This window comes from Pseudophryne corroboree, chromosome 7 (assembly GCF_028390025.1).
Source record: "Pseudophryne corroboree isolate aPseCor3 chromosome 7, aPseCor3.hap2, whole genome shotgun sequence".
Classification (NCBI taxonomy): Eukaryota; Metazoa; Chordata; class Amphibia; order Anura; family Myobatrachidae; genus Pseudophryne; species Pseudophryne corroboree.
The window spans coordinates 287,499,191-287,513,372 of NC_086450.1; the positions used below are offsets into that span (position 1 = coordinate 287,499,191).

Sequence of the window (14,182 nt, forward strand, 5' to 3'; positions counted from 1 at the left end):
GTCTATGTATCTTCCTTCCGTAGCTCCTCCAGCCAGAAAAGCTTTTTCAGCTTCAAAGTTACAGTCCCTTCGGACAGCCAACTTTAAGGGAAAATCCAGAGGTGCTTCTACGGCCTCCAGAGGCGCAAGAGGTAAACCACGCAGACCAGCAACTGCAGGGGCTCAGGAATAGAGCTTAGGCTCTGCTTCCTCAAAGCCTTCAGCATGATGGTGGACCGCGATTCCTGGAGGATTGTCAGGTGGGAGCCCGACTAAAATTCTTCAGTCACATCTGGTCAAGTTTGTGTCGGGATACTTGGGTCATAGATCTTTTTTTCCCAGGGCTACAGATGAGTTCCAAGAGCTCCCACCTCACAGATTCTTCAAATCAGGCTTAACAGCTTCACAAGAGGCAAGTATAACTTTACAGCAGGCCATCCAATAACTGGTAAAGACTCTCAAGTCATTGTTCCAGTTCCACCTCATCTGCACAACAAGGGGTATTCCAACTTGTTTGTAGTACCGAAACCGGACGGTTCGGTACGCCCTATTCTAAACCTCAAGTCCATGAACCCGTTCTTAAGAGTGTTCAAGTTCAAGATGGAGTCTCTGTGAGCTGTGATCTTAGGTATGGAGGAAGGGGAAATTCTAGTGTCTCTGGAATGTGAAGGTATGCTTCCTTGATATCCAATCTGGCTGCCTCATCAAGCTTATCTATGGTTTGCACTGCAGGACTGTCACTACAAGTTCCAGGCCCTGCCGTTTGGTCTCATCACAGCACTGAGGGTGTTCACCAAAGTGATTGCAGAGATGATGTTTATACTCCGCAAGCAGGGAGTGAACATTATTCCGTACCTGGACGATCTTCTGATAAAGGCGCCGTCCATGGAGAGGTTGCTGGTCAGCATTAGCCTCACAAACCAACTACTCCAGGATCACGGGTAAATTCTGAACCTTCCGAAATCTCACCTAGAGCCAACACGGAGGTTCCTTTCCTGGGAAAGATACTGGACACGGAATCGCAGAAAGTGTTCCTTCTGTTTGCAAAGGCATTGGTAATCCAGTCGATGGTTCGGGATGTCCAGAAGCCAACCCGGATATCGGTGCATCTATGCATTTGCCTTCTGCGAAAAATGGTAGCCTCTTACGAGGCGTTTCAATACGGAAGGTTTCACGTAAGACTCAGCTCGATCTGTTGGACAAATGGTCCGGATTGCATCTTCACATGCACCAGAGGATCTGTCTTTCGCCACAAGCCAGGATCTCCCTTCTGTGGTGGCTACAGATTTTTCACCTCATCGAGGTTTGGAATTCGGGACTGGATCCTGTTAACCACGGATGCAAGCCTCAGGTTGAGGAGCAGTCCTCCTGGGGGGTGCAGTTTCAAGGAAGATGGTCGAGTCAGGAAGTTATCCTTCCAATCAACATTCTGGAACTCAGGGCCATATACAACGCCCTTCTGCAGGCCTCTTATCTTCACGATCGGGCCATTCAGGTCCAGTCTGACAGTGTGACGTACATTAACTGACAGGGCAGAACGAAAAGCAGAGCAGCAATGTCCGAGGTGTCAAGAATTCTCCTCTGGGCAGGAAAAAATTAACGCTGTGGCATTAGCTGCCTTCATTCCGGTAGTAGACAACTGGGAAGCAGACTTCCTCAGCAGACACGGCCTGCACCCGGGGGGAGTAGGGCCTTCACCCGGAAGTGTTCAGGTGCATGACGTGTCGTTGTGGATATCCACAAATCGACATGATGGCCTCTCGTCTCAAGAAGCTCAAGCGCTATTGTTCCAGGTCCAGAGACCCACAGCCAGTGGCTGTAAACACTCTGACGACTCCATGGGTCTTTCAGATGGTGTACGTGTTTCCTCCACTTCCTCTGATCCCAAGAATTCTCAAAAGAATAAAAAAGGAAAAGGTTCAAGCAATACTCATTGTTCTGGACTGGCCAAGAAGGGCCTGGTACGCGGACCTTCTGGAGATGCTCCTCGAAGATCCGTGGCCTCTACCTGTTCGCGAGGCTCTTCTGCAACAGGGCCCGTTCGTCTATCAGGATGGCTACGTTTGACGACATGGAAGTTGAACAGCTGCTTCTAGCCAGAAGAGGGATCCCTAACAAAGTTATCCTGACTATGATCCAAGCTAGGAAGGGGGTAACGTCTAAACATTACCACCGTATTTGGAAGAAATAAGTCTCTTGATGTGAGAGCAGAACTTATTCTGCGGTGGAATTGCACCTGGGATGTTTCCTGCTTTTTCTGCAGGCAGTTGTGGATGTGGGCCTACGGCTGGGTTCCATAAAAGTCCAGATTTTGGCCTTTTCCATTTTTCTTTCAAAAACAATTGGCTTCTCTCCCTGAGGTCCAGATGTTTTTGAAAGGTGTTCTTCACATCCAACCTCCCTTTGTGCCTCCCACAGCACCTTGGAATCTCAGTTTGATGCTGCAGTTCCTCCAATCGGACTGGTTTGAACATTACAGGAGGTGGATGTAAAATATCTTACGTGGAAGACCGTAACACCGTTGGCCTTGGCTTCAGCAAAACGTGTGTTGGAGCTTGGGGCTTTGTCGCACAAGAGCCCCTATTTAATTTTCCATGAGGTCAGAGCTGAACTCAGAACTCGTCAGCAATTTCTTCCGAAAGTGGTGTCTGCGTTTCCCATCAACCAACCTATTGTGGTTCCGGTTATCACTGACTTTTCCACTACTTCAAAGTCTTTGGATCTTGTGAGGGCTTTTAAGGTCTATGTAAAGAGGACAGCTTGTCACAGGAAATCCGACTCGCTGTTCGTTCTATATAATTCCAATATAATTGGTTGTCCTGCTTCAAAGCAGACAATTGCACGCTGGATCAGGCTCACTATCCAGCATGCTTATTCCACGGCAGATCTGCTGGTTCCAAAATCTGTACAGGCCCACTTTACTAGGTCGGTGGGTTCTTCCTGGGCGGCTGCCTGGGGTGTCTCGGCTTTACAGCTCCGCCGAGCAGCTACTTGGTCAGGTTCGAACATGTTTGCTAAGTTCTACAAGTTCGATACTTTGACCTCTGAGGACCTTCAGTTTGGTCAATCAGTTCTGCAGGAACCCCAGCACTCTCCCACCCGGTTTAGTAGCTTTGGTACAGCCTCATGGTACTAAATGGAACCCCAGTATCCTCTGGGATGTAAGAGAAAAATAGGATTTTAATTACCTACCGGTAAATCCTTTTCTCGTAGTCCATAGAGGATACTGGGCACCTGGAGCTTCGTTCTTCCTGCACTGTTACTTGGTTGACTATTGTTAGTTCAGGTGTTGCTGTTCTTGTTTAAAGTTGGGTTAGCATACCTTTCTGTTTTCTGTGTGCTGGTTCGGAATCTCACCACTATCTTTATCCTTCTCTCAAAGTATGTCTATCTCCTTGGGCACAGTTTTCTGGACTGAGTCTGGTAGGAGGGGCGTAGAGGAAGGAGCCAGCCCACACTATCAAAGTGCCCATCAGCTCCTAGTGGACCCGTCTTTACCCACGGTACTAAATGGAACCCCAGTATCCTCTATGGATTACGAGAAAAGGACTTACCGGTAGGTAATTAAAAATAGGATTTTAATTACCTACCGGTAAATCCTTTTCTTGTAGTCCGTAGAGGATGCTGGGGTCCATTTTAGTACCATGGGGTATAGACTGTTCCGCAGGAGCCTTCGGCACTTTAAGACTTTTCAACAGTGTGAACTGGCTCCTCCCTCTATGCCCATCTTCCAGACTTCAGTATAGGAACTGTGCCCGAGGAGACGGACAACTTCGAGAGAAGAATTTACATTAAACTAGTGGCGAGATTCACACCAGCTCACACCATACCAAAAACATGTCGCCTAACATGGCCTTTAACATAACCCATGCTAACGTGCATGCATAACGTAACAGCAACTGCTGTAAAACATCTTAACACATGAGAACCTGTGTAAAAAGACAAAACGTAATTTGCAGGAAAAATTAGCCCAGCATCCTCCACGGACTACGAGAAAAGGATTTACTGGTAGTTAATTAAAGTCCTATTTTCTCTTACGTCCTAGAGGATGCTGGGGTCCATTTTAGTACCATGGGGATGTACCAAAGCTCCCAGTACTGGCGGGAAAGTGCTAATGTTCCTGCAGAACTGACTGACCAAAGTGAAGGGTGTCAGCAACCAAGGTGTCAAACCTCTAAAACTTAGCAAACGTGTTTGCCCCTGACCATGTAGCTGCTCTGCAAATTTGCAACGCCGAGACACACCGGGCAGCTGCCCAGGAAGAACCCACTTTCCTTGTAGAGTGGGCCTTTACCGAACTCTGTAACTGCAATCCTGCCGTGGAATAAGCGTGCTGAATGGTACCTCTGGTCCAGCGCGCAATAGTCTGCTTAGAAGCAGGACCCCCAATCTTGTTGGGGTCATAGAGGACAAATAAAGATTCTGTTTTTCTTATCTGAGCCATTCTTGCAACATAAGTCCTCGACGCTCTGACGACATCCCAGGACTTTGAAACGGCACTACTGAGGTGTCAGAAGCCACTGGCACCACCAGAGGTTGGTTGATATGGAAATAAGACACAACCTTTGGAAGAAAATGCTGATGCGTCTGCAGTTCAGCTCTACATGAAAAATCAAATAAGGACTCTTGTGTGACAGAGCCCCTAATTCAGACACTCGTCTGCCTGAGGCCAAGGCCAACAGCATGACCACTTTCCAAGTGAGAAACTTCAACTCTACTTCTTGTAGAGGCTCAAACCATTCCGATTTAAGGAACTGCAACACTACATTAAGATCCCATGGCGCCGCAGGAGGCACAAAGGGAGGTTGTATGCGCAGAACTCCCTTCACGAACGTCTGGTCCTCAGGAAGGGAAGCCAACTGTTTCTGAAAGAAAAATGGACAAGGCCGAAACTTGGACCTTGATAGACCCTAATCTCAAGCCAGCATCCACACCCGCCTGTAGAAATAGGAGAAGATGTCCTAATTTAAACTCCACCGCAGGAGACTTCTTGGATTCACACCAAGATACATATTTTCTCGAAATCCGATGGTAATGTTTGGACGTTACCCCTTTCCTGGCCAGAATAAGTGTGGGAATGACTTCATTGGGAATACCCTTACGGGTTAGGACATGGCGCTCAACAGCCATGTTGTCAAACGCAGCCGCGGTAAGTCTTGATAAACAAACGGCCCCTGCTGAAGCAGGTCCTCGCGAAGAGGAAGAGGCTGAGGATCTTCCAGTAATAACCCCTGAAGATCTGGATACCAAGCCCTCCTTGGCCAGTCTGGAGCAATGAGAATTGCTCGAACCCTTGTTATTCTGATGATCTTGAGAACTTTTGGTATTAGTGGAAGTGGAGGGAACAGATACACCGACTGAAACACCCACTGGTTCACCAGTGCATCCACTGCTATTGCTTGTGGGTCTCTCGACCTGGAACAATATTTCTGAAGCTTCTTGTTGAGATGTGATGCCATCATATCTACTTGAGGAACGCCCCAACAATCTGCTACCTCTGCAAAGATTTCTGGGTGGAGGCCCCATTCTCCTGTATGGAGATCGTGTCTGCTTATGATGTCTGCTTCCCAGTTGTCCACTCCCGGAATGAAAATTGTCGGCAGAGCTTTTACATGTCTTTCTGCCCAGAGGAGTATCTTTGTCACGTCTGCCTTAGCCGTTCTGCTTTTTGTTCCGCCCTGGCGGTTTATGTAAGCTACTGCCATTACATTGACTGGATCTGTATGGGACGACCTTGAAGAACGTGTGCAACTTGATGAAGGCTGTTGTACACAGCTCTCAATTCCAGAATGTTTATGTGAAGGAGTACTTCTTGACTTGACCATCGTCCTTGGAAGCTTTCCCCTTGCGTGACTGCTCCCCAACCTCGGAGGCTTGCATCTGTGGTCACCAGGATCCAAGTCTGAATCCCGAACCTGCGTCCCTCCAGGAGGTGAGAACTTTGAAGCCACCACAAGAGTGAAATACTGGCTTTTGTTAACAGGATTATCTTCCGGTGCATGTGTAGGTGCGATCCGGACCACTTGTCCAGTAGGTCCCATTGGAAGACCCTGGCGTGGAATCGGACAAATTGTAGAGGCTCGTAGGCCGCTACCATCTTCCCCAGCAGGCGGATGCACTGATGAATCGATACGCGTGCTGGTTTTAAAACTTGTTTGACCATCCTCTGGATCTCCAGAGCCTTTTTCACCGGTAGGAATACTTTCTGTGCTTCCGTGTCCAATATCATTCCCAGAAATGATAACCTCACTGTGGGTTCCAATTGTGATTTTGGAAGGTTTATGATCCAACCGTGTTGTTGAAGCACCGGCAGGGAAAGTGCAATGTTCTGCACTGGTTTCTCCCTGCATCTCGCTTTTATGAGGAGATCGTCCAACTATGGGATGACTTTGGCTCCTTTCTTGCGAAGAAGAACCATCATCTCCGCCATCACCTTGGTGAATATTCTCGGAGCCGGGGAGAGCCTGAAAGGCAATGTTTGGTACTGGTAGTGGCAGTCCAGCACCGCAAACCTCAGGTATGCCTGATGCGGCAGGTAGATGGGAACATGTAAATAAGCATCTTTGATGTCCATCGATACCAGAAATTCCTTTTCCTCCAAGCTGGCGATCACTGCTCTCAGGGATTCCATCGTGAATTTGAACCTTTTCGAATAAAGGTTCAAAGTCTTTAGGTTTAAAATCGGTCTGACCGAGCCATCCGGTTTCGGCACTACAAACAGGCTTGAATAAAACCCTTTTTCCTGTTGTGACACAGGAACTAAGGAAATTACGTTGTCTTGACATAAATTCTGTATTGCGTTCAGCACTTTTGCTCTGTCCTGAACAGAAGCTGGTAAGGGATACTATCTGCAATACCCAAGGATCCAGATCTGAGTGAACCCAGACCTGGCTGAAAGACAGTAGACGTACCTCCACCCGATCGTATTCCCGCAGGGGAGCCCCAGCGTCATGCTGAGGTTTTAGCAGAAGTAGCTGTTGACTTCTGCTCCTGCGAACCTGATGGTGGTGTAGATTTTTTTACCTCTTCCTGCGAAGAAGGGGGTACCCTTTGCCTTTTTGGACTTGTTGGGCCGAAAGGATTGCATCGTATGAGAATGAAATCCTTTCCTAGATGGAGCAGCTGCGGAAGGCAGAAATGCTGACTTGCCTGATGTAGTTGTTGAAATCATGGCATCCAGCTTGTCTCCAAAGAGGGCTTCTCCATTGTAAGGAAGCGCCTCAATATTCTTTTTTTGATTCCGCATCAGCATTCCATTGGCGGATCCACAGTGCCCTGTGGGCTGAAATCGCCATAGCGGAGGATCTTGAACTCAGCAACCCAATATCCTTCATAGCTTCAACTAAGTAACCTGCAGTATCTTTGATATGGCCGAGAGTTAGGACTATTTCATCCCTGTCACCTGTGTCTATGTTAACAAGCAAGTTGTCAGACCATTTTTTCACAGCGTTAACTACCCACGCACAAGCAATGGTGGACCTGAGCACCATTCCGTTAGCCGTATATATGGATTTTAGGGTTGTTTCTAATTTACGGTCAGCTGGATCTTTTAAAGTGGCTGAATCAGGGGCAGGCAAAACTATTTTCTTAGACAGCCGAGAAATTGAGGTGTCTATCATTGTAGGTGTCTCCCATTTGTGCCTGTCTTCCGCTGGGAAAGGGTACACTACACGTATCCTTTGAAGGAGGAAAAGTCGCAACCTGTTTTTTATTTAATTTAAAATATTCCTTTTCCTCTGGGACCAGTGTTGTTTCAGGAAACTCCAACACTTCCTTCAAAGCAACTATCATACATTGTATGCTTTTGGCTGATTTGGGGTCTACCCCTCTCAAATCCCCAGTGTCGACGTCAGAGTCGGAATCTGTGTCTGTGTCCCCTTGCATTATCTGGGCCAGACACCTTTTCTGGGAACTGGATGGGACCCGAGTGGATGATATGGAGGGGTCAGTAAACAGTGCATCCTCCACAGACTGCCTCCAATATTTAGTTTGTTGTTCAGACTGAGAGAATTTCTTTGCAAGCATTGACATATTCTTTTGCAACATTCTCACCCACTCCGGCTCCTTCTGAGAGGGAAGGGCCACCACATTACCCTCTTGTGCATCTAAAATGGGTTCTTCCTGGGAAGAATCCTCCCCAATGTCTGACATGTTACACACACACACCCCCCCCCCCCCAAATCACACTGGGGGGCTCTATTGGGGACAGACCCACACTAAAGTCTGTCAGAGAGGGATTTGCCAGTCCACACACTGCGCCTTATTGTGAATTGTGGAAATATTACCCACTTACAGTGCATATACCAATAATAGGCCCACAGATCTAATTATAATGAACACTCTGCCCCTTCTATAACACCCTGTACTTGTATCAGCGTTGTCATGAGGAGAAACAGCATTCAGGAGCTTCACACTGGAGTTTCTGCAGAAGAAAATGGCACCCAGTGCGTGTTCTGGCAAGTATGAGGAGAAGCCCCGCCCTTCAGCCTCAGCAATGTAATATTTATACTGGCTGGGGATGGCACATCAGCGGCTGTACATGTATGTACCCTTTTTGCCAGTGAGATTTTAAAACATGCCCTCAGAGTGCGCCTCCCCCCGTGCTCTACACCCTTGTGCTGAGACATATGACGCGCAGTGTCCCGCTGCTGCGCGTGTACCTGTATGCCGCCAACGATGACCGGAGGATCCTCTCTCTGCAGGACGGTAATATACTCACCAGCCTTCTGGCTCCGTTAGGGGGTGGCGGCAGTGCTGTGGGATTGAACGCTGGCCAGGCTTGGGCTGTGTTCAGTACCCTTCAGGAGCTAATGGTGTCCTGTCAGCGCAAGCAGAACCATTAACTAATTGAGAAGTTGGTTCCTACTCCCCCCCCCCCCCTCCCTAAGTCCCACGAAGCAGGGAAGCTGTTGCCAGCAGCTTCCCTGTAAAATAAAAAAACCTAAGAAAGTATTTTTCCAGCAAAGCTCTGTAGAGCTCCACTAGTTTGCATCCAGTCTCCTGGACACATTTTCTAAACTGTGGTCTGGAGGAGGGGCATAGAGGGAGGAGCCAGTTCACACTGTTGAAAAGTCTTAGAGTGCCGAAGGGCACCCCAGCATCCTCTAGGACGTAAGAGAAATCCTATTTTTGTATCTTACGTCTATTAAGATGTACATGTAAGGCTCTTTGAGTCCTATTGGGGGAAAAGTGCTATATAAATAGCATTATTATTATTATGCACTCCTGACCTGAATTTCTATTACAACATTGTATAGAACAGTGTGGGTCATTCAGGAGCAACTGGACTTGCTATATGTAAATGCAGCAGGAGCTGTCTATTACATACAGACGCCTCCTGCTGCACTAGTGATCCGAGCTATGTCCTACGACGCAGTATCGGATCAATGCACCCATCTGGCGGCTTGCGGCACCATGCTCCCGTCCCAGAGGACAGAAAATCTCTGTCCGACGATGGATTCCCTAACCTCTTCCCACCCCCTACAACGGTGGTGTCACGCCTACGTTTTTCCAAAGCCCGTCGCCGCCCCCGAAATAGCATCAGATTGTCAATCAATGAGACAGTCTGATGTCAGCGCATGCAGAAAGTATCGAAAATCAGTACTTTGCGCCAATGGTCCCAGGTGCAACTGCATTTAAATGACCCCTGGTTTGTTATTCTTACACCTACTAACCAAAAATTAAAGATTAGAAAAATGAAAATGCATACATCCCAACCTTTAGTAAACAATTTCACAAATAATAAAACCACATATATTAAATTAGTGAAATCATCCCATCCACCCCATTCCTCCTGTGAAGAATACTAAGATTACAATGATGTCACCATGTTATTCAAACAACCTCCGTTACATCAATATATTTTTTACAGTACAACATCAAAATAAGAAAGGAACACCTGACAATGGGCCTAATTCTGAGTTGATCGCAGCAGCAATTTTGTTAGCAGTTGGGCAAAACCATGTGCACTGCAGGAGGGGCAGATATATCATGTGCAGAGAGAGTTAGATTTGGGTGGGGTGTGTTCAAACTGAAATCTAAATTGCAGTGTAAAAATAAAGCAGCCAGTATTTACCCTGCACAGAAACAAAATAACCCACCCAAATCTAACTCTCTCTGCAAATGTTATATCTGCCCCCCCCCCCTCAGTGCACATGGTTTTGCCCAATTGCTAACAAAATTGCTGCTGCGATCAACTTAGAATTACCCCCAATATCCCTTTTGACCACGAAAACGCTACACTACAATACAAACCTGTTTCACCAGTATCTAAAATGTGAATGTTCTTGGATTGCACCTGCCAGTGCTGGAAAGAAGCATGTTATGAAAACATATTCTTTAAGTAAAAATTAGTGTATGAAACTGCGTGGGGTGCTGTCTTGTACCCCAAGGAGGGGGTACAGTGGTCCTGTTTTTTTCCCATATCCTGTGGTTAAAGATATCCAACAGCTATTAGTGCGCAAAATGAGGGAGCTCGTAATCCTCCCCTATTCAGTAAACTTCTAAGATACGCCATCAATATTATAACACTTGAATTCAATGCTTTAGCTCCTTGGCTTTTAGAACATGACACAGATGTGATTAGATACATTTTCTACCTATAAACACATGCAAAGCATAGTAGGTGGATAGTAAATAAACATTGGTTTACTTGGTGCATCACTGAGAAGGAATATTGCCCTTTGTGTGGGGTCAGATAAATATGTCTGCTTAATTAAGGGGATTAGACATTAACATGCTAGTTGTACTTCGTTAAGGCCAAATTGTCTTTAACATATATTTGTCCAAGGATGGATGCACTTCCTCTTTATAAAATGTACTCTTTGAGACCTAGCTATCACAACATGGAGGTAATATTTGTGATGGGGATTTTATGTTCAATAGCATGCATATAAACCTTCCTTGGTGGTTTTATATTGGTGCTTGTATTTTTAAGTATGGTATAGCATTGTTAACATATCAGGAGTTTGATGACCTTTCTACCAATCAACATGCATTGGACCGCAAGGTTAAGTGTGCCCCAACATTGTGTTTTCAAGAAGAGATGCCATCAAGAATTTATAAGGCATATGATTGCCTCATTATTATTTTTTTATTCTATGAATTATTTTCTTCATATCTTAACATTGTGTGTAAATGAAGACAATATCAATCAAAGATGAACAAAACATTTCACTTTATTTTTGCATCCAACTCCACCAAATTTGTTTTATTGATGTGCTTATATGCAAACTAGAACATGTATATGCTAACTGATAACCTAGCATTTCAGAAAAATATTCCATTTGTATAACGAATGTCATTGACATTTGCGCATGGCAGCAATTATGATTGTTGTACAAGATGTTAAATGCCGGTATGGTAATATAGCGATTTAGTGATGGTATTCATGGCTCAGAGCAGCCAACAGAACAGCGCTGAGTTTCTCCCAGATGGCCTGGACTTTAGGTGTGAATGCAGGTCCCAGTTTGGTAGCCAAGACAATCACCAGAACTTCCAGCAGGCGCTGTGAATAGATCAAAACATGTCTGAATATCTAGTAAAACATACACATACCATAATTATATGGTGCTAGCACTTATGTGGCACTGTTCAATAATTACCAGACCTCTTCTCATGTGGTTAATGTGTACTCCCTGTATTATGAGAGTTCTTAACTACTGGGATGTTAAGCCACTTACAATGGGTCTCCTGATACATAGAGTGGTAGTAGTAGTAGTAGTAGTAATAATAATAATCAAGTATTAATATTCTATAGCACAATTTCCTTAACTATATTTTAACTAATTTGTAATGAAAAATAAAGTAATTAAAAGCAAGTACAATACTAGTAACAATTGCTTCCCAGCTGATTGTCAGATATAACTTTAGTCTTGGACAGATAGGAAATTATATAATTGAACTAACCTTGAAGTTTTCGGGGTCAACATGAAGCTCCTGGGCATGCTGTTTGCTTAGGGCGGACAGATAGTGTTTGACGTCATCAAGGTGTTGAATGGCATTGGCAACAGCAGTCAGCACCTTCGTGCCGTGAGCGTGGACCTTGGCATTTCCAGTAATAGCACTGGGACTGTTCAGGCTTCCGAAGGAGCTGAAATATCTCTGGGTCCAGGGGTAGACAATCAGCAGCCTATTCAGATGGGAGAAGAAAAAATATTTTACTATTTTTGGGAACATTTTATCATGTACTATCCTACTAAAACTTAACAAAGGTATAAATATTTGCCAGAGAAGTAAATGTATAACAATGTAATAATACATTCTAGCTTGTTTAACATGTAAAAGAAAAGAAATAAAGCAGCTTTACCATTTATAATTAACTCCAGCTTAGTAAAGAATATAATGACTTCTGCAAGGAAATAGCAATTATACCATGGTATATCAATTATAGCAAATAATAGTATAGTACCGGGTAACATGCTTTGCTCTAGTTACCTGCTCAACACATCAGCACCTTCATGTTCCGGGTGTATCTTTCCCCAGGTGGAGTTGATGACTGCCTTCTCTTCAGCTGTCCAGTGGACCATGTTGCCTGTGAGAGTGAGTAGCTGCTAACGTTTGTAAACGAGAAGTAAATGCTTCTGAGCTTTTCAGATTTCAACCCTGATTTATAGTCCATTTTTGCCAAGTCACACCCACTCTCCTTTTGTGCTGTGTCATATTATTGCTTCTCCACCCTGCCCACCCTTGCAGATCTAATCTGGTGGGTATAAACCATGAGTAGGCTTTGTTTTACGTTTAGAGGTCATAAAATAATTGGTGTACAAATAACTCCAAAGGTATAACTAATTCACACGTAGTTGTAATAATATGTTTTACTTGTTAACAACAAGGTTATCAAGAAAATTCCTTAGCCTCATTTTGTTAATGTAGAATAAAATATGCTTGCAAGAGATATTATATGTGGTTCTCAACCCATGTGGAGATTAAAAATGAATATATGGTTTTTAATTTATTTTTTAAATCTGCAAAACAGATTTAAAAAGGCACTCGAAAAAGGTCCATGTTTTAAGGATAACCATTGCTGAGTACAGATGGTTAAATAAAATTAACTTTGATACTAATTAAGTCACCTGTGCCCAAGCATGGTTATGCTTAAAACCTGGACCATTAGGGTGCCTTGAGGACCGAGTTTGAAAACCTCTTGGTTAAATCAAAATATCTGTGGCACTAATTACGTCTTCTTTGCCCATATGTTCAAACCCCCATTTTATTTTCTTTGATTTTACACTTTGTTTTTTTTGTGTCATGGTTGTCTCCTTTTGTAATACTTTCAACTGTCTAGTTTTCCTGACATTTCACCCCACATTTTGATAAAGTTCTTGCATAAGGACGATACGCGTAGATACTTAACCTTTATTCTGCCACGATTAGCCATTACCAGTATTCAAGTTAGCAATAGGGAATTATCAAACTTCTTTACTGAACCAACATCAAGACTGTTTCAGTAACTGAGGAAAATAGACAGAAATATGCTCCTCTATCTGCCTCATTGAGATCTACAGGGGGTGTCAGTTATTAGGCGCAGGCAGACAGGGCCGCAGCATTCCAGGACTTCCTACACTGGAATCAGCCCTTATGCTGATCAATATATTCTGCGGACGCAGCTCTCTCAGAGGAACCTGCAATTTCACTACCCATTTTGGATCTGTTGTGTACACCACCAGCACCGACAGATATGGTGCATCATTAATGGTAGTTGGCTAGCTACCCGCCAAACACAATGGCAGCTTGCTAACGCTGCACATACACAGAAGTCGACTCAATATCTGTCCGTTATTAGATACAGTCCGGGCAGTGTCTTATTACTCAAATACGTCTCTTCGCTAATACCACATATTCTTAAATGATCAAATATCCTAGGTGATCTAAACCTTTAATTGACAATCAGCTGCAGAGTGTGATATTATGCCTGTGTACGCATAAAAAGTAATCTCTTGTTACTACAGGAGATTGCAACTAGAATCAACAAAATTCACTGCACTATTTCTGTAATTGATCAGATTTATGAAATGAGTGTAAACACATGCAGTTATATAGATATTTTTAATATATAAATTGCACCAAAAATTGCATTTTCTGACACTGGTTCAATAGTAAAAATCAGCATTAAAAGGTATACATTAAACCACATCCGTAAGTCCTATTACTATACATGCAGTTCTATAAACAACATTCAAATTCCAGCTAATATAGAGGTGGA

The 14,182-nt window shown here is 44.4% G+C and overlaps 1 protein-coding gene across 1 annotated transcript; it reads right to left on the bottom strand.

The window, feature by feature from the left end:
* Positions 1-11,180: 11,180 nt before the first annotated feature.
* On the bottom strand, positions 11,181-12,539 carry LOC134943590 (hemoglobin subunit beta-2-like). Its single transcript, XM_063932347.1, has 3 exons — positions 12,415-12,539; positions 11,887-12,109; positions 11,181-11,485 (listed from the first exon to the last, which is right to left on the bottom strand). Exons 1-3 carry the CDS (start codon positions 12,504-12,506, stop codon positions 11,354-11,356), a joined length of 447 nt encoding a protein of 148 aa, XP_063788417.1. The 5' UTR covers positions 12,507-12,539; the 3' UTR covers positions 11,181-11,353.
* Positions 12,540-14,182: the final 1,643 nt, after the last annotated feature.